The sequence below is a fragment of the Octopus bimaculoides genome, chromosome 1, assembly GCF_046866305.1.
Source record: "Octopus bimaculoides isolate indiv1 chromosome 1, ASM4686630v1, whole genome shotgun sequence".
In the NCBI taxonomy this organism is placed as follows: Eukaryota; Metazoa; Mollusca; class Cephalopoda; order Octopoda; family Octopodidae; genus Octopus; species Octopus bimaculoides.
This window is the reverse complement of record NC_142928.1, coordinates 117,643,693-117,666,192: the sequence shown is the minus strand read 5'-3', so window position 1 is coordinate 117,666,192 and position 22,500 is coordinate 117,643,693. Positions and strand designations below refer to the sequence as shown.

At 35.3% G+C, this 22,500-nt stretch overlaps 1 protein-coding gene across 6 annotated transcripts in view; it reads right to left on the bottom strand.

Moving 5' to 3' along the window:
- Positions 1-22,500, bottom strand: part of LOC106876842 (LIM/homeobox protein Lhx9) — a 250,904-nt gene that overhangs the window by 32,869 nt on the left and 195,535 nt on the right. For 5 of the 6 annotated variants that reach the window (XM_014925564.3, XM_089356836.1, XM_052969744.2 and 2 more), the window contains one exon: positions 10,361-10,572. In XM_014925564.3, coding sequence (XP_014781050.2) covers positions 10,361-10,572 — 212 coding nt within the window. Of the gene's footprint in view, positions 1-10,350; positions 10,573-22,500 lie in introns of all 6 variants that reach the window. The other variant, XM_089356852.1, reaches the window with a different exon arrangement.

Sequence of the window (22,500 nt, the reverse complement as noted above, 5' to 3'; positions counted from 1 at the left end):
TCACTTGACAACGTAGCATATAGTTAATGACTGTTACCTTCTTCCATTGTCCCGTAGTGAGAAGTAAGTTTCATTTCCCTGTCGAGGGAATGAAATGAGAATGAGCTGTAAGGGGACAATGTTTTTGAGATTCCGGTTCGAATGTAAGGCAGGTCTGAAAGGGTTCTCAAAAGTTATTAGTGGCAGTGGTAGAGTGTTTATGACGAATATGTATGTATGCATATATATATGTGTGAGGTAATAGTTTCACTTTACTAGCGAAATTATGAAAGTGAAAGTGTTTAACATTACAATACAGAGATGTTATTGTTTCACTTGTGACACGTAATACTGAAACAGTGTAAGAGATAAGAAATTGCTCTGGTCTCGCATTAGGCAAGACGTTGAGATTTTTTGTGACCCATGACATTGCATGGGGCGTAAGTATGGTATGTGTAAAATTTGAATGAAATAGGTTGGGTAGTTCTCGAGTTTTAGGGATTCACACAAACAGACAGACAGACACACACACACACACACAGACTGACACACATTCTCATCTTTATATATATATATATATGTGTCTGTGTGTGTGTGTGTATGTGTATATGTGTGTGTGTATATATATATATATATATATATATATATATATATATATATATATATATATATGTGAGAAAGTTGGTATGTGAAAGCACGTGGTTGGATGTATGAAAGATAAAAAAGAGTAAAAAACTACAGAAGGCTTGTGTTATATGATTAAAGTATATATTTAAATCGTTAAATTTTATAACATTTTTCTAACATAACGATTTAAATATATACTTTAACCATATAACACAAGCCTTCTGTAGTTTTTTCACTCTTCTTTTTAATCTTTCATGTATATATATATATATATATATATATATATATATATATATATATATATATATATATATAAGAAGAGTTAGAGATGTAAGTGTACATATTTATAATCGTAACTTTATTTCTATACGCTACAAACTCACCCCACAACACTCGCTCTCTAACTTACTATTCACCTGCATTCTCTTGTGCTTTTGCTTGTTCTCTGAAGTTCTTATTTTGTGTAATTACCTCATTGATAATGAGATTCGTTTTCAAGAAATGATATGTGTGAAATAGTAATGAATTTTTAATGACAATGAATAATTAATCAAATTTTGTAATTATCATTAAGCGTAGAAATAAGTGAATTACATATTCGAATAATGTTTATAAAATATATACAGGAGGGAAAACCGATTAAAAAGAATTAGAGATAATTTAGGGAGACAAACACTAAAATAAATAAACCGTGACTAATTAAATGGCGCAGCTACTGAAAGGGGAAATATTGCCATCACTACAATAGAAATTTAGAGAGAGAGAGAGAGAGAGAAGAGAAGTTAAAGGCTGTGGACAAGGGGGAGAGGAGTAGGAAGAAGAAGAAGAAGAAGAAGAAGAAGAAGAAGAAGAAGAAGAAGAAAAAGAAAGGGAAGAAGAAGAAGAAGAAGAAGAAGAAGAAGAAGAAGAAGAAGACGAAGAAGAAGAAGAAGAAGAAGAAGAAGAAGAAGAAGAAGAAGAAGAAGACGAAGAAGAAGAAGAAGAAGAAGAAGAAGAAGAAAAACAACAACAACAACAACAACAACAACAACAACAGTGACAACGACAACTATAACAACAACGACAAACTGTAACAACGAAAACAAGAAAATGATTTAGTGCATCAATGTGAGGAAAAAAGTACAATACCTAAGGGACTTAAATAATAATAATAATAATAATAATAATAATAATAATAATAATAATTTCGTTTATTAGCGACTGGTATGTAGATGAGAGGAATATCATAAGAACAATCTCCAATTTGTGTGAGATTTTACATGAAAGATGAGGAGAAAGAAGTGGAAAAGATGGTGATGTTTGATAGCAGAAAGAAGTAGGTACGTCAACAGTATGCAGTGAAACATCTTGGTGAACACTGTTTGGGGAACCATTGCCAAATAAAAAGAGCCACTAAGAAAATTCTTGTTCATTAACATCTGCCCTCATATTTCGAGTTAACCTAAAGTGATGCAAATGATGCCATAAATGTGATCTTTTAATGCATGCATCAATGATAGTTGCTAGAGGAGCTCAGAGAACAATTGGAAGAGTTTCTCTAAAATCGCCTCCGAGTAGAATTATTTTCCTCCAAAGACTGCATCGTTTCCCATTATGTCTTTTAGGCACCTATGTATGTCATTTAAAGCATAACTGGGAATCATTAATGCTTCATCTACTATGAAAACTTGTATTCATCTAAGTTCGATAGTATGTTCTAAATATGGTCGTACATTGCAAACACTATTTTTTGTAAGTGGCACTGGTAACTTAGAGATGTTGTGAAAAGTTTTGTCATTTGTCAGTAATGTAGCAGTAATACCTGTCCATGCTGCCATACTTACAGTAATTCCGTTAGCAGTAATATGACGTTGTAACATATTGAAAATATAAGAATTTCCAGAACCACCGGGGGTGTCTAGATAGAAACAATTTCTATTTTCTAGTTGGTTTCTATCGGCTGCAGCAACAGCCTTCCTTGCAGTGTGCAGAACTTGATGGTGTTCGTGATTTAAAATACTTATATTAGCAGGTTCGATGGACACGCCATTATCCTGTGTAAATGTTTGTCCAAAGGATTCTGGTAAACCAAATATGCTGCAAGAGGTTCCATGTTCTTTGAATACGCTACTCAATGAATGTAAAGCCAAATTTTCGGCAGTGGTTGCATCGTACTCTGTAATTAAATGCTCAATTATGTTTTCGTTGTAATTATTCCATATTTGAAGGGCAGTTTGAGGAAGGTTAAATAAGCAAGTCATGGCAAACAAATTGAGTAACTGACGTGGCATTCTAAATGCTACTGCCTCTCTGAAAGTATTTATTAGTTCTTCATCATATTCCTATAACCTTAGTCTGATGCAAGCTTCTTTAAACGATGGTAAAATTTCTCCTTCTACTCTCTTTAAGTCCTCATAGGAAGTGACTCTAGGAACATGAAGTAACAACAGCTTCAAATGAAACTTTTCAACATCTCTTGGACTCACAGAGTATATTCTGCTGACAATACTGCATGCTCGTTGTCTGTGTCCAACGTGTGTCTTTCTTATTGAATATGTAGTGTTCAGGAATTTCGCAATGCAAAAAAGGGAGTGCATTTATATCATTTTGGTTTAATTTGAACCAAGAAATTAATGCTGTATCACGTTGTCGATCTCTATCAACAGCTCCTTGTTGCTCTCCCTGTCAATAATACTCTCTCTGTTCACCTGGAAGATGTACGGTTAGACGATACATTGTATGAGATTGGCTATGCATAGGATAGTTAGGGAGGCGCCACATTGCTTCAGGGGCGGAAACATACCTACAGGATAAGAACTGTTTCATTTCATCATACTGCTGATGCGGTCTTATTTCTCTACTTTCGTTGCCATTTTGTTGCACTGAAATAAATGTCATCATTGTACAGTCATGTCCTTTATAAACATACTTAGAAATATATTTTAGAAATATATTTTACCACGTTATCTGGTGTATGGCTGCAGTTGAAATGGGTTAAAACAAATATGTGTGTGGTTGGGCCTTTAATAGCAGTTTAAGGTCAGTCGCAGAAAGAAATTTAAAACGGCAACACGCACAGTCATATACATATAAACGTACACATACATGCACACACATACACAGACACATACCTAGAGAGAGAAGCAGACACACAGACAGTGTCAGATAGTCCACAACGAAGTTTTCACCTCTCTCTCTCTTTCTCTCTCTCACTCTCTCTCTCAATCACTCTCTCTTCCTACTTGTTGCGTTGCCACTGACTGGAATTGTTTTAGTTTTTTCTTGAAGCTCTTTCTCTCACAGTTTTTCTCTTGCTATTAAAACAATAGATGTCTAAAATGATTCATTGTTTCAATTGAACAACATATACGAATGTGTTAGAGAGTTTTTGTTTAGGATACGGTATCCAGTATTTACTGTGGCTTTGAGTCCCCACTCACTCCTCTCTCTCTCTCTTTCTCTCCCTCTCTCTCTCGCTCTCTCTCACTCCCTCTCTGTCCTTCCTATATATGCAATAAATGATTTTAAAAAGTCCGTCGTTTTACACATGTGCTTGTACATAATCAGGTGTACAAATGTACAAATTGAAATGGAAAAGAACGAAATAATAAATGGATCTATGAATGAAAATTTGGTAATTGCGTTTATTTCCAACACGCGACACTTATTATTGCAAACATGTTTTAAATAATCTAAACTATACACGCACGCACACACGCACACACACACATACGCACGCACGCACGCACACGCACACACATACACACACTCGCACGCGCACACACACACACACACACACACATACACACACACACACACACACACACACACACACACACACACACACACACACACACACACACACACATATATATATATATATATATATATGTCTCAAGCTGTAGCTGTAATTCAAAGGGTTCTGAGAACTACGTTCATGTTATGCATGTCTGTGAAGTACTCAACCATTTATGAATTAATTTTATCCTCATTTGGTAATGAGAAGTGAAACTGACATCCAATATTTGCTGTGTATATGTATCTATGTATCTACTCTTGCGATGTGATAAACATTTAAAAACACAAAACGAACGCCGTCACTAACCAGTGCCTTTTTCACTCTCACTTTCTCTCTCACTCACTCACTCTCTCTCTCTTTCTCTCTTACTTTCTCTCTGTCCTCTCTCTCTCTCTCTCTCTCTCTCGCTTTGAAATTTTTTTAAAGTAAATGTGACACACACATCAGGTACGTACAAAAACAAAAAGTTAGTGTGTTAATATTATTGATAATAATAACAATACGAAGAAGAACAACAACAACCACAACGACAAAAATAACAACAGTAACAAGCGTAACAACGATAACAACTGCAAGAACAACTACAATATTATGGAAAACAAAAATAATTCGTTCAAATTTTGGCACGAGCTCAGCAATTGTAGGGAAAATGTTAAGTCGGTTGCATCGACTCACTCTCATGTATTTTTTTTATCCTAAAATGATAAGAAACAAAGTTGTCTTTGGCAAAATTTGAACTTTAGGTAAAGAATCAGAACAAATATCGCTAAGCACTTCTGGAGTTAGGCTGACAATTCTTTTAGCTCGGCGCCTTAATGATAACAATTCCGCGAGAGGCATAAGGCCTGAAATTCTAGCGGGATTTGAAGTTGATCGCGTCGGTTCCGGTAATTGATTGGTACTTATTTTATACACTCTGAAAGTGTGGAATGCAAAATCAGCCTCGGAAAAATTGGAGCTCAAAAGGTAACGATGGAGGAAATGTCGCTAAGTGTTTTGTCCAGCTTGTTGATATTTCTACCACCTCGCCGCTTTAAAAATAACAATGGGCATTTTTACTAGAGGCAAATGGCCTGAAATTTGGGGAAGAGAAATAGTCAACTGGTACCCATTTCATTGACCCCGAAATCAAGGGCAAATTCAACCTTGGTGGTATTTAAATTCAGAACCTAAAGCCGGAATAAATGCCGCTAAGCATTTTGCCTGTCATAGTGACATTTCTGACAATTTAAGGATCTTTGTGGTTTGAAACACTATCTCCAATTGTGACCCAATTGTTTTCAAATTTGTTATATAGATTAAGTTTTGTATACTAATTATGAAAATAAAAATCATTTTCCTTATAAATCTCTAATTAAAAAGTTATTAGATTGAAAGTTTGCAAAATTTGGGTATTTTAGCCAATTAGAAGAGAGCATTTTACACATCACCATGAGTTCTGTTAGCATAGTAAGCAAGGAACTCTCTTTCCATAGTAATCAAGGAGTCTAAGCACCATGTGTTCCATAACCTTTTGCAAAGAACTCTGCTTCCATTGTAACCAAAGATGCTGCGCATGCGCATAAGGAGTGTAACCACTACGGGTTCCATAATTTTTTGTTTTCATAACAGTTGGAATTATATTCCAGAATGGTATAGAGATTTTAGAAGAGTGAGGAGATGGCCACACCTTTAAACTTTTCCGGTTTGATGGAAAGAGTGAAGACGGAAGAGGATGCATCTTATCTCTTCCAAGAGAAAGGAATGATACCAGAAAAGAAGATTTGTCAGAAAGGACATCCCATAAAGAAAAAGAAATTCGTGGGGATCTGTACTGGCGTTGCCAACGGAGAGGCTGCAATGTATCGGTGCCTCTCTGAAAAGATATATGGTTGGTAGGTGGCTCCCTTTTTCTGAAAACGATGCTTCTTTTTTTTATACGCCTGAGTCACGGAAATGACCTCAATATGTTTCTGTACGCAAGAACTGGGTATGAATCCGAGCACAGTTGTTCTTTACAACAAATATGTTCGTGAGTTGCGTGGGAATGAACTGCTCCGCAACCCAGTTCAGATAGGTAGTCCCGAAAAGATTGTTGAGATAGACGAAACAGGGTACTCAAAACGCAAGTGCAACCGAGGGAGGATATTAACTGAACAGTGCGTTTTTGAAAGAGTATGTTGTGATACGGGAGACGTTTTCCTTTACGCTGTATCAAGTCGTAACCGTGAAACACTAGAGGACTGCATAAGGCACTCGCTTCTTCTACGAACCACTATCTTCAGTGAACTGTGGCGAGCTTATAATCATATCTCAGAAATCGATGTCTATGATTTCAAACATAAAACTGTGAACCATATCATTGAATTTATAAACTCAAAACATGGGACCCACACTCAACAAATTGAGAGTACATGGGCGTCTTTAAAGAGTGGAAACAAAAGCCGATGTGGGACACAACGTTCCATGGTTGACTCATATCTTTGCAAATTTATGTGGAGAAGGAGATTTGAGAAAGATAATTTACTTTATAAAATCCTAGAGTATATTGTAAACTTTTGTTCTTGAATTTTTAAACTAATAAATGCCTGTTCTATATTTAAGAGATAAGGAAGTAAGTACAGTCTTTACATTTGACGGATATTTGTCCTCATCTTGTTTGTTGTTAACACAACGTTTCGGCTGATATACCGTCCAGCCTTGATCAGGTGTCTCGGGGAAATTTCGAACCTGGGTTCTCATTCCTAAGGTAATTTCCGATGTTATTATTATTATTGCCCGCAGACATATGACGTAGTCATTAAGACGGCGGGCTACTAACCCCAATATTCCGATTTCGATTCCAGACAGTGACCTGAATAATAATAATAATAATAATAATAATAATAATAATAATAATAATAATAATAATAATAATAATAATAATAATAATAATAATAAATTGATGTATCAATACCAGCAGATGCCAACGTTTCTCGAAAAGAAATGGAAAAACTTTCAAAATACAAAGACCTGGAAATAGAGATAACTCGAATGTGGAGTCTAAAAACAGAAACAATTCCTATCATAGTAGGTGCCTTAGGTATAATAAAAAAATATTCAGACAAATACATAACAAAAACACCAGGACTTACAAATATATATAACATACAGAAAATTGCACTACTGGGTACTGCACACATTCTACGCAAAACACTTTCAATACAGTAAACATAAGAGCACCACAGCAAACCACAGCACATACCCAAGGCGCACAGAGCTGCGCTCGGTAGTGAAGTGAAAGCACGTTATAAAAATAAAACTACTGAACAATGATAATAATAATAATAATAATAATAATAATAATAATAATAATAATAATAATAATAATAATAATAATAATAATGATAATAATAATAATAATAATAATAATAATAATAATAATAATAATAATAATAATAATAATAATAATAATGATAATAATAATAATAATAATAACATTATCAATGAAGGTAGCCCATTATCAATGAAGGTAGCCACAATTGGCCTAGACACCTATCTGAAAAACTCTGAGGACTGGATGCTAAAACTTGTCTTAAAACATGAAAGCAAGAAAGCATCTTACTCAGTAACAAAACAGGCAAAGGAATATCTAAGTGAATTCCAATTGCAACAAATTCAAGAATTAGACGAACTAGAAACACCTGCAGAAAAAGCTAAGCGCTTGAAAACCCGTGCTAAAATTGCTGCCTTAGCTATTATGACTGAAAAATGGTATGGAAAACCTCTCAATGGCAAATACCCAAAGAGAGCGAATAATGCAGATATTGACAAAGCCCTTACCCACCAATGGTTAATGGCCTCTGGCTTGAAATCAGAAACAGAGGGGTTTATCATAGCAGCCCAAGATCAATGCCTACCTACAAAGAACTACCAGGCCAACATATTAAAGAACGGCAGCTCCCCATTATGTCGTATATGCCAACAACAAAATGAGACCATCGATCATGTTGTCTCCATGTGCAGTCTGCTTGCGCCTACAGAGTATCTCAACAGGCATGATAGAGCTGCACAATATATTCACTGGGTAATATGCAAAAACCTGGACTTGCCCCATGATAAAAACTGGTGGGAACACAAACCACCCCCAGTACTTGAAAATGATCACATTGCACTCCTCTGGAACTTCACCATTCAAACTGACAGAAAGATAGACGCAAATAGGCCAGACATCATACTGAAAGACTTCAGACAAAAATCATGCCTCCTCATTGATATGACTGTCCCAATCGATATAAACGTATCTGTCAAGACCTACCAAAAACTGAGCAAATATAAAGATCTTGAAATAGAAATTAGCAAAATGTGGAATCTGAAGACGAAAACAATACCTATTGTCATAGGTGCCCTGGGAATGACAGCGAAACGGGCTGATTACTACCTAGCTCAGGTACCAGGAAACCCCAAAATGGCTGAAGTTCAAAAGATAGTGCTCATGGGATCTGCCCATATCCTACGTAAAATACTGTCTATGTGATCTCAAATTTTAAAGCAAACACGTAATTTTCTTATGGTTTCTTAAACATTCACTAGAACAAAACTGTACAAATCCAAATATATGGTACCCTAGGCATAACACCTACATGAACTTCTAACTTGTTGTCTCTTGGTGAGACTTGGATCCAACTTGTACAAATGCAAAACAAAAGTCAAACATAAAATAATAATGATAATAATAATAATAACAACAACATCGAAAAATACCTTAGGTATGAGAACCCAAGTTCGAAATTTCCCCAAGACACCTGATCAAGGCTGGACGGTATATCAGCCGAAACGTTTTGTTTACAACAAACAATGTGAGGACAAATATCCATTAAATGTAAATAATGTAAATAATGTAATAAATGTATGTTTTAAGCAATGTTTTGACTGTTATTTCTCGCAACTGCAGTTGGTTTGCTCGCAGCTTTTAAATATTTAATTTGCTCGATTATGTTCTAATGTTTTTCACTTTGCTCGCGTATATTTTAATGTTTTGACTGTTATTTTTAGCAACTCCTGTTGGTTTGCTCATAGCTTTTAACATAATTTGATTTAAAGATTTTCACTGTTATTTCTAATGTTTTGACATGCCGGCGCCCACCCACTTCTCGCTACTCTGATAGATGATCGAAGAGGCAATGAACGCGCTGTTTTCTGATTGGCTGAAAATTTTAACACCTGTAACATTTTCGCAAATTTTTTCTGGAATAAATGAATAACAAATTTGGATTCAATGTCACAAACAACATCTATATGCTACATTAAGAAAACTTTCTAAAGGTTTCGAGATGCAGTGACTCAAACCACAAAGTTCCCAATTTAATAATAATAATAATAATAATAATAATAATAATAATAATAATAATAATAATAATAATAATGATAATAATAATAATAATAATATGAACAATAATAATAATAAGTTTCAAATTTTGGCACAACACCATCAATTCCGGGTAGAGGGGATAAGTCGATTACATTGACCACAGAGCTCAACTGGCAGAAATTAGAACCATTGATCCCGAAATGATGAAAAGCAAATTCGACCTCGGTGGCAGATGAATTCAGAACCTACAGCCGAAAGAAATGCTGCTAAGCATTCTGTCCGGCATGGTAACAATTTTGTCAGCTCAATGCTTTAATAACAACAGCAACAACAACAACAACAACAACAACAACAACAACGACAACAACAATGATAATGATAACAATGACAACAATAATAACAACAACAAAACCAACGACAACAATTCAGGCAGGAAATTTAAAAGAAAATGAATATAAACAATAACATGGAAAACGATCGTGACATCTATCAAAGATGACAACGGTGCTGACCTCCAAGGAAACTAGAATGTAGAAAACAACAACAGCGACAGCAAATACGATGACAGCAACACGGTAAAGAGCAGCAGCACTGGTGACATTTGAAGTGACTGGAGCAACAACAACAATGAACATACGTTTTCTCACCTGGAGTACCCTCTTGTTGAGCCCGGTCTTTTGGGCCAGCTGCTTCAAGTCTTTTGTGTCTGGATTGTGATTCAGGGCGAAGTAGGATTTGAGCGTGCGCAGCTGGTGATGTTTGAACGACGTGCGCATGCGTTTCTGCCGAGGCGTCGAGTACGCATCTCTCTCGAGATCATTGGTCGAGCGATCGAGACCTTCGGCCGTTGTCATGCCACCTGCTTACAGTAAATTTGAAGAGGGAGGAGAGAAGAGAACACAAATGATTGAATTGAATACATACAGTGACACACAGACACACACACACACACACGCACGAACACGCACGCTCACATACATATATATATATATGAATGTATAATATACATATATTATGAATATATATGTAGATATATATGTATATGTATGTGTGTAAATCTTTATATCTATAACTATCTCTCTCTCTCTCTCTCTCTCTCTATATATATATATATATATATATATATATATATATATATATATATATATATATATATATATATATATATATATACAAGCATTTACATACATACATGCACACACATACAAACATGTATATATATATATATATAGAGAGAGAGAGAGAGAGAGGGGGGTACATATACATATATACATATATATGTGTATGTGTGAACGTATATACGTATGCATGCATGTGTGTGTGTATGTATGTATGTATGTTTGTATGTATGTATGTATGTATGTATCTATGAATTGGGGGAGAAGGCAAATATGTATACATAGATGGATAGTCAGAGAGACCGAGGGATAGAAAGACAGAGAAAGAGAGAGTTAGAGAGAGAAAGAGAGAAAGGAAAGAAGAAAGAAAAGAATGAAGAAAGAAAGAAAGAAAGAAAGGAAGAGAGAATGAAGACAGGAATGAATGAATGAATGAATGAAGGAAGGAAGGAAGCGATATGAAGGAAGGGATATGAATCACAGACAAAATGAGAGACGGATATATACAGATACGGCGTGTACATTTACACTCTAATAATGGCTGAAATGAATCACTGATATTGTCTGGTTCTTTTAAAAAATTATTAACTTATTAACACACCTATACTCTGCAGAAATGACAGCAAATACATTTATCCTGTATGATAGTTATGAAAACTTTAAGATGTTATATTAAAAACAGAATACATTGTATAATTTTAGAAATATATATTTACGCCATGTACGAAATTTGCAGTAATGTAACTTGTTAATAAAAATATGAAATATTTCATTTGAATCATACATTCAATCCTATACACTGAATTTAGTAAAATACTGAAGAGATAGACATCACGAATTAAAACAGGCACTAAAATGTTTCATTGCTCACAAGAGACAGCTGATGCAAAGTCAAAGATTTCTAAAGTTCAAAAACGCCAGAATCAGTCTGAAGAATAAACAGCTTTATGAAGAGCATATATGAAGAAGCGGATGTTAGAGATGAGCTTCATTATTGACCTCTTTTTACTTGCATCAACGATACACCCTCAGATACATGCGTACTGGCTTACACACATACAGAGGCCCACACATACATACAGAAACGAAGGGATTAAATTGAAGCTATTCCCTTCGAATGACAATAAATATATTGATAAGCAACGTCATTTATTATATGATTATAATATTAAACATATAGATAGATGACAGAGAAACTGACACACAGACATACAGACAGATATACTTATAAATAGATAAACAAAGTGACAGACAGACAGTTAGTTAGTTAGATAGATAGATAGATAGATAGATAACAATTTTTGTGGTTACTACAGAAAATTAGAAATATAAACATGGAAAGCTGTAAAATAACAGATTTGCAGAATGCTATAAATATTCTTTTCTACTCTAAGCACAAAGCCCGAAATTTTGGGGGAGGGGGAGGCAAGTCGTTTAGATCGACCTCATTACACAACTGGTACTTAATATATCAACCCCGAAAAGATGAAATGCAAAGTCGACCTCGGCTGAATTTGAATTCAGAACGTAAAAACAGACGAAAGAAGGCTACAAATATTCTTTTCTACTCTAGTCACAAGGCACGAAATTTTTTTCGTTGTGTGTGTGTGGGGGGGGGGGGGGGGTAGATCGCCTCAGTACGCAAGTGGTACTTAATTTATCGACCCCGAAAGGATGAAAGCAAAGTCGATCTCTGCAGAATTTGAACCCAGAACGTAAAGACAAACGAAAGAAGGCTATAAATATTGAATAAGCTATGATTTTGATGTTCGTCAGTGTATCTATATACGTATTTGTTTCTGATTTTCATGTTTATATATATTTTGTATATGTGTATATACGCTCCATAACGCACGTGTTTTAGTAATTGAACGACGAAAGTGCTTACACTGAATATGAAAACTTAATCCCAAAATGTTCACGTCGTTCTCTTTTTTTTTAAATATTCCTTAAATAACTAATAACTTTTAAGAAAGTCTTTCTTCAAATATTTTTGTTTGTATATGTGTATATGAAATATATTTTATAATGTTTTAGCTCCAGTCAGCCAGCTGTGAACACAAACATTGCAGACAGTGTACCCGGCACCATATTATTTAATGAATTTTTCTTGTCGTTGATTTCGCTAGTGGCATTTCAACTGGTTGGAGTGACTACATATAGGTTCAAGAGCTGGTTCATTGAGTTAGATACATAGACAGACTGATGTGAAATATCTGTGGTGTGAGCAATTTGGGGCAAGAAAAATAATGCAAAATGAAACTTTTAGGGACAAGTGGGAGACGTAGGACTGTATATGTGTGCATACACCTCTGTGTATATATAGGTGCCTAGGTATGAATGTGTATTTGTTTTGTGTCTGTGTGTGTATGAGTATATGTGAGTGTATGTATGTGTGTGTGTGTGACTGTGTTTTGTGTGTTTTGTATTTGTGTGTGCGTGCGTTTGAGAGAGAAGGAACTATTTTATTTCCCTACGACAGAACAAATGAGGCAGAAGTGTGTGTCTGCATCTATATGAAAGTCAGAGAGTGTGCGTGAGAGTGGAGGAGTGTCAATAAGTGCGTGCGTGCATGTGTGTGTGCGCGTGTTTGCGTGTATGAGGGAGAGAGAGAGAGAGAGAGAGAGAGAGAAAGAGAGAATTGCTGAGTACGTGTATGTGGATGTGTGTGTGTGTGCATATGTGCTAGAGAGAGATTGTATGGGATAGAAAAACTCAGGGGATCTGGGGAAATAGTTAAATGTGAGGAGAAAGAGAGAGTGTGAGAGAGTATTTGAAATTTAAGGAAGGAAAACAACAAAAGGAAAGAGAGAGAGGAAAGACAAAACAGAAGAAGGGCAAGGAAGAACAAGAGGGGAGAAAGTAAAATAAGGAGAGAGAGAGGGGGGAGAAGGAGAGTTTGAAATTCAAGATGAGGAATAGAATAACAAGAAGCGTGAATGTAAGAGAGATAAACAAGAAAAGAAGGAGTTTCGATAAAGAAAGAAAGAAAGAAAGAAAGAAAGTATCTATGAGAAAGGAAGAGAGATATAGAAATATATGTATGTTTGTATGCATGCATGCATGCATGCATGTATGTATGTATGTATGTATGTATGTATGTATGAATGTAAGTGCGTGTGTATGTATGTATGTGTGTGTGTATGTATGTATAGTGAAAGAGCGAATAATAGATATAGGATGTGATGAAAGAAAGAAAATGAGTGAGAGATATGCAGTTGGTAGGTATTACAAAAATTGTGGTTAAAATAAGAGCTAATAGAATGATGAAATTAGAGCGAGATAAATACAGATATAAATTGAAAGGGCGTAAAAGAAAATGTAGGAGGAGTGGCGAAATAAGATATCCTGAAAGAAAAGAGGAGGATAAGAGGAAACATTAAATGGAGAGAAAAAGAATCGTTAATAATTTTTAAAACAATGTAAAATTATCTCTATTCTAGCCCCAGAAAAAGAAAATCTGTTGTTTCAAATCGTTGAAATAATACACCCTTCAGCATGACGACTAAGGCTAAAATCTTGTCAGCTCTACCACGTGCTGTATCCAAAGTAAATTGCTGATGTCTCTGAAATATATCCTTCAGAATGTCGTCAAAGTAACGTCAACATCCTATGTGTTCTACCACGTCAGCTTAGTTATAAAACAAAGCTGTCACTATGATAGCAAAACTAACCACATGACCTCAACTGACCAATGGCAGCCAATATACTCTCACCTAGAGAACACCTTAAATTTCTTTTAAATTCTTTCCAGTCTTCTCCAGATATCTAGTGATGTGGGAGTATTATGTATCCAAGAAATTTTAGGCAGTGTGAGACTCAGTGAAAGACTACTATATACAAGTAACTCCAACGTTATGCCTTTAATGCCCATTTTTGTAGACACACACACACACACACTCACACTCATTCACATACACACACACATTTATATATATATATATATATATATATATATATATATATATATATATATATATATATATATATATATATATATATATATATATATATATATATATATATATATGTATATATACACACACACCTTGAAATACTCTGAGAAATTTGCGCCGAAATACAAGACATGTTCCTTTCTTAAAGCTTTGGGCCCGGAAGACTCTCCTGTTCAACTAGGTCTGATACGTCTTTTAAAATTTCACCCAGTAGAAAGGAACATAGAAAACGTAACAACTATTCTATGATTTAAATAACATATACGTGTTTCTGTAACTGGTCAGATGCTATATTGTGCAACACACTGCAACCGACTCACTTTGTCAGCATTATTGGTAAAATACAACACAAGAACAGATATAGGTCTTTGTATACACCATTATGTAAATAAGCACAGTTACGTAAATATTGGTAGAAGAGAAAAGATTAAGAAGAACGTGAGACAGTGTGTTAGTTGAGAAAGGGGTATGATGCAAAAGAGAAAGGAGAACTATCCAGGTTACGGCGCAAACAATGCGCTGTGAGTGATCCGCAATCACATTCACGCTTCCTCGCATTAGCACGCTTACACATATATAGCGGGAGGGATAGTGGAAAGATTATATTTGCAAGCAGTGTTATATCAAAAAGAACAGTAGTAAAATAAAAATAGTCTCAATATCATATAACATAATGATGATGATGATGATGATGATGATGATGATCATGATGATCATGATGATGATCATGATGATGATGATGATGTGGATGAGGAGGATGATGATGATGATGATAGCAATAATAATAATAATAATAATAATAATAATAATAATAATAATAATAATAGGGATTTCTTTTATTGGCCACACGGCCCAAGACATAGAGAGCAATATCGAAGGACGAGTTACAGCACAAAAAATGTTACAAAAACATGTGGAGATAACATCAATCAAGTGAAGATACTACCACATTAAATGCTACAACAGAGGATATATAATAGAAAGTAGAGGAATAAATAATAAATAAATAAATAGAATCCCCAATAGAAGGACGGTCGACTTAGGGTAATCCGGGGGGAACCCACACAAAAGTCCCCGGATTGCTCTGCCATCTCCAAGGTATGGGAAAGTGACCTCTACCTGTTTCTTTCCTCCTGTTTAGAAAGGCATATTCAGAGCAGATCCTTTCAGTTCTATCAGTCTTGCCACTGTCGACTACCGTTGATAAACTCATTAGAAGGAGGCACCTCCCTCTCTACCCTCACCTTCCTCTCCTGTCTGGACTTGGCCAAATAGGAATGTGTTTGTCTTGAAACCTTTCAGACAGGCCCACCACACAACCTCTTTTACCACAGCAGAAATAGATGGTATAGGCACACACCAAAATAAGTCACAGAAGATGAGAAAGGAATCCTAATCTGGGAATACCAGCACACAGAAAAATCTAGGCTAATAGATCGGATATTGTTGTCAGGGATGAACAATAAAAAATTGCCTTCTAATCGATGTATCAATCCCCACAGATGACAATATATCTTCAAAAGAAACAGAGAAACTCTCAAAATACAAAGCTCTGGAAATATCGGTAAATCGAATGAGGAGCCTAAAAACAGAAAAAATCCCTACAATAATAGGTGCATTAGGTATGATTAAAAAACATACGGACAAATATATAGCCAAAACACCAGGACTTATGAATGTGTCGCATGCAGAAAATAACATTACTAGGCACAGCATACATCCTACGTAAAACACTTTCAATACAGTGAAAATAAGAACACCACAACAAATCACAGCACACACACACACAAGACACACAGTGCTGTGCTCGGTAGCGTAATGAAAGCACGTGATGATGATAGTAATAATAATAATAATAATAATAATAATAATAATAATAATAATAATAATAATAATAATAATAATTAGGAAATGTCTGGAAATGTATAAAATAGCTCCTACTCTGCGAAACTTTTTATCCGTAAGTATGAGATCATGGAGAACCACACTGATGTTGAACAATGACAATGAATCTCTAAATGCTGGAGATGTAAGAATTTCATGTGGCATTTTCCAGGGTGACTCACTATCACCACTCCTCTTCTGTCTAGCCCTAATACCGCTCTCAAAATTGCTCAATGATGCACAGTATGGTTATAAAATATTTGATAAAAATATAAATCATCTCATTTACATGGATGATTTAAAGCTCTTTGCAAAAAATGACCAACAACTCAAAGGCCTACTAGCGATTGTTAAACAATTCAGTGATGACATCAGGATGCAATTTGGCCTTGATAAATGTGCAAAAGCTACCTTTATCAAAGGAAAAATGACAAATACATCTAATGTGAACCTTGACCAGCAAAATGTCATAAAAGAGTTAGAACCAGCGGAGAGCTACAAATACCTAGGGGTAATTGAAGGGGACAATATCAAGCACTCAGTGATGAGGGAAAGGATCAGAAGAGAATGTTATCGCAGGGTGAGAGCAATACTGAAGACAGAGCTGAACGCGAGAAACAGGATCGAAGCGATCAATGCTCTAGCCATACCAGTCGTGACTTACAGTTTTAACATCGTTAACTGGTCAATTACTGAAATATGTAATGTTGACAGAAAAATACGAAAACTGTTGACAATGCATAGAATGCACCACCCTAAGGCAGATATAGAACGTCTTTATCTGCCAAGAAAAGAAGGAGGCCGAGGACTTTTACAGCTGGCATTATCAATGAAGGTAGCCACAATTGGCCTAGACACCTATCTGAAAAACTCTGAGGACTGGATGCTAAAACTTGTCTTAAAATATGAAGGCAAGAAAGCATCTTACTCAGTAACAAAACAGGCAAAGGAATATCTAAGTGAATTCCAATTGCAACAAATTCAAGAATTAGACGAACTAGAAACACCTGCAGAAAAAGCTAAGCGCTTGAAAACCCGTGCTAAAATTGCTGCCTTAGCTATTATGACTGAAAAATGGTATGGAAAACCTCTCAATGGCAAATACCCAAAGAGAGCGAATAATGCAGATATTGACAAAGCCCTTACCCACCAATGGTTAATGGCCTCTGGCTTGAAATCAGAAACAGAGGGGTTTATCATAGCAGCCCAAGATCAATGCCTACCTACAAAGAACTACCAGGCCAACATATTAAAGAACGGCAGCTCCCCATTATGTCGTATATGCCAACAACAAAATGAGACCATCGATCATGTTGTCTCCATGTGCAGTCTGCTTGCGCCTACAGAGTATCTCAACAGGCATGATAGAGCTGCACAATATATTCACTGGGTAATATGCAAAAACCTGGACTTGCCCCATGATAAAAACTGGTGGGAACACAAACCACCCCCAGTACTTGAAAATGATCACATTGCACTCCTCTGGAACTTCACCATTCAAACTGACAGAAAGATAGACGCAAATAGGCCAGACATCATACTGAAAGACTTCAGACAAAAATCATGCCTCCTCATTGATATGACTGTCCCAATCGATATAAACGTATCTGTCAAGACCTACCAAAAACTGAGCAAATATAAAGATCTTGAAATAGAAATTAGCAAAATGTGGAATCTGAAGACAAAAACAATACCTATTGTCATAGGTGCCCTGGGAATGACAGCGAAACGGGCTGATTACTACCTAGATCAGATTCCAGGAAACCCCAAAATGGCTGAAGTTCAAAAGATAGTGCTCATGGCAACTGCCCATATCCTACGTAAAATACTGTCTATGTGATCTCAAATTTTAAAGCAAACATAATTTTCTTATGGTTTCTTAAACATTCACTTGAACAAAACTGTACAAATCCAAATATATGGTACCCTAGGCATAACACCTACATGAACTTCTAACTTGTTGTCTCTTGAGGTCTCTGGGTGAGACTTGGATCCAACTTGTACAAATGCAAAACAAAAGTCAAACATAAAATAATAATAATAATAATAATGAAAGTAATAATAATAATTTCTCAATTTCTTTTCCCGAGTATTGACACTACACTGTTCAAGGAGTTTATATTTTCAGAATTTCTCCTTTTCCACCACGGTTGTTTTTTCCTCTTCTATCCGTCGATGTTCTATTCGCAGTAGTTCTCAATCCCATTCTTTCTGCCACAATCCTACTAGCAGACTTGATAAGATTATTTGTTTGTGTGATGTTCTTTGTTTTAATGTGTCTCAATACATTATTGAATTTATTCGTCTCTTGATTTTGTCTCCATAAATTTGTTCTTTCTGTATTTAATAGATCCAAAATTCTCTCTATTATTATTAATCGATCTTCATTGTTTAAATATTCACTGATCTTAATTCTTTCACAATTCACGGTATCATATTCTTGCAAACAATTTTCCATCTCTTCGTTTATACCACTTTCGTTTCTCGCATGCCCAGCCTCACCCGATATCCTTCTTTTATTAGTTTCTAGCTCCATTTCTGCTAACCATCCATTCTTTCTTATTACCCTTGGTTGGTCACATAATCTCTGTTCAGTAATCTCAAACAGTTCCATTGTCTTCCATTCACTGTGCATTCGTTTCAGGCCTGAATGTTATAATTGAAGAACTGAAGCAGCGCATGCATACAAAAAGAGCAAAGCTAACTAGGTGTGAACAATGGATTAACCAATACCAGCATAGCAAATGTTTGATCCGACTAAGAAAGGATTTTACGAAAAGATTAATGATCATAAATCTGAAAGATTAGCCCCTAATGCTGATGAAATTCGACTTTTTGGGGGTAAGATATGGAGTAAACAGTCAGCATAATACTACAGTTGAATGGTTCTGCAGCCTGAAACAAAGAGATTCTTCTCCCTAGCAAACGGCTATTAACTTCACAGAAGACAGTATCAGAAATATTAGTAGCAAGATAAGCAATTGGAAAGCAGCAGGACCTGATGGTGTACAGGGATTTTGCATAAAAATGTTCAGATCGGAGAGCAATTTAGTGCATTGATCAATGAAGAAGAAGAAATCTCGGGCTGGTAGACAAATGAACAAACTGTGTTGTGCCTAAATGATGCATCAAAGGGAAATGCTGCTGACGATTACAGACCAATTCCCTGCATCCCATTAATGTGGAAGTTACTGTCAGGAGGAATTGCAGAACTATAAATTTCTTGATGAGAACGATATATTCCCGCCCGATCAAAAAGGCGGTAGAAGGAGGTGCAGAGGTACCAAAGATTAACTATTGATAGACAAAATGTTAATGCAAGATTGTAAACGAAAGAGAACAAATCTGGGCATGGCCTGGATTGACTATTGCAAAGCTTGTGATATGATTCCAGATTCGTGGATCATCGAGTGCTTAGATCCATTTGGAACTGCGAGGAATGTAACGTATTTCCCAAAGAGAAGTATAGTGGGGGTGCAAAACTGAACTGACATCTTATGGAAAAAGATTGGGCTATTAGAAGAGGTATTTTACAGGATGATAGCCTATCTCCATTACTTTTTGTTCTCTACATGACACCCCTGACCTTGGTACTTAGGAAAATGAACTTGGGGTACCGACTAAAGGAAAAATCCCAAACAATCAGCCACCTCTTCTTCATGGATGATTTGAAACTGTATGGCAAAGAAGAGACTCAAGTGAGTTCCTTGGTGTACACAGTCCACTGTTTTAGTACTGATATTAGAATGGAATTTGGACTCCAGAAGTGCGGAATAATCTACCTAAAAAGAGGCAAAGTACAGTCCCTAGCGGGGATAGAATTACCGAACAGAGACCTGATTCAATAAATTGAAACGGAAGGATACAAATACCTTGGTGTACTAGAGTTCAACGAGATAATGGAAAAGGAAATGAAAGAGCAACTGAGGATGGGGTATTTCCGAAGACTGAGGTAAGTGCTGCACTCAAAATGTAGAGCAATCTTCAGCTGCACGAAAGTGTAGAAAATTACAGTAGAATACATTCTACATTTTCGTGCAGCTGAAGATTGCTCTACATATTGCATTTAATGTAATGCTCGCATTACTTAAATAAATGGAGTAGCATGAAACGTGCGTACTGCAATCATCTTTAAAATCCGTGTTGCTTATTTTGATTTTTTGATCACCTCGCTTTTGTATAATACCATACTATATTCTGGTGCCTAAACATAAGTACCATATTCAATGTTGAATCTAAATCTAAACCTTTATATATATATATATATATATATATATATATATATATATATATATATATATATATATATATATATATATATATATATATATATATATATATATATATACATATGTGCGTGTGTGTATTTAAATATCTACCAAATATTTTGGTAAAATAAGTATTGTAACTGTTACCAAAGTAGCAAAATTCTCACTTGAAAAGTTGTTTATACTTTGTTTAAATATAATGACTTTCGTATAGGTGATACAATTTTGGGTGCATATCAATTGAAATAAGAGTCATGACGCAATCCTATATATTAATAAAACTTGTTTATTATCCTATGCACATTTTGATGCAAAATCCCGACTCACTCTTGTCTGAGATAAGAAATTAGGGCCTTCCATCTCTTCGGGGCCAAGTTACATTAATTGACAAGAGAACATTATTACTTGTACTTAAATTACATGTGTATAAAAAAGTTCTAATCAGGTTGTTATGACATGAACATATTGAAGCTGCTTGCAATATCGGTTAAGAAAACCGTTATATAGTAGAGTAACTAAGTAGAATTGTTAACCTAGCATATTAAGTAACTACATGCATACGATGCTGTTTCATCAAATAAAAACCGTTAGAGGTTTGAAAAGAAGGTAAATAAAATAACACAAAGAAAGAAAAATTACCTATTATAGATCTTAAGAGAAATACAAATTAATGGTCAAAGAGAGGTAAATCTAGCAAAATAATATTTTTGATCTACATAATTCACTCCATTGTGATTAACCCTATCAAATAATTATATTTATTTTTAAGTGTAAAATAGTTTTGAGACATAATTTAAGGATATGTTTATCAAGATAAATTATAAATTATAAATTATAAAATAAAACAAATTAGGTCACATTCATATTGCAACCATCAACAATTTAAATATACATTACGTTAACTTAGTAGTGGAATTAAAAGACAACATTAATGAAGGAAGGGATTTAACCGATAAGGCAAACAGCTGAGGAACACATACGCCATAGAAACCGGGAAACCGGCCCCATGAGCCTAGCTAGAGGTTAAAAGGGTGCATTTATTTTATTCTTATAGTAAATAATGGAATGATCTGTATACACGTGGCATAGGTATACAAGAAAAGAAATGTAAGAGTCACAAAAAGTTTATAGAATAAAAATTATGGTAATATTAGATCATATTACATCATTACATCTTATTTAGTTTGTAATGATGTAATATGATACTAATATCACCATAAAGTTTATTCTACAAAGTTTCTGTGACTCTTACATTTCTTTTCTTTTCTTTCGTATATATATATATATATATATATATATATATATATATCCTTCTTCTTACCCATCTCCCCCTCTCGCTCTGCTTCCTTCTGTTGTCTTGGCTTCTCCTTCACTGCTACACACATATCTCTCTCTTCCTCCTCGTTCCACTTCTTCCCTCCACCATACTCTATGCTCACGCGTGACCTGTGGTCAACTCTCTTTTCACTCCACCCACTATGAAGGCGAGAAGAACTGCTAGCGTTCTACGTCAGATTCGCGTTTGGCCGTACGGCATTTTAATGTTGTTTTCACTGTCCAA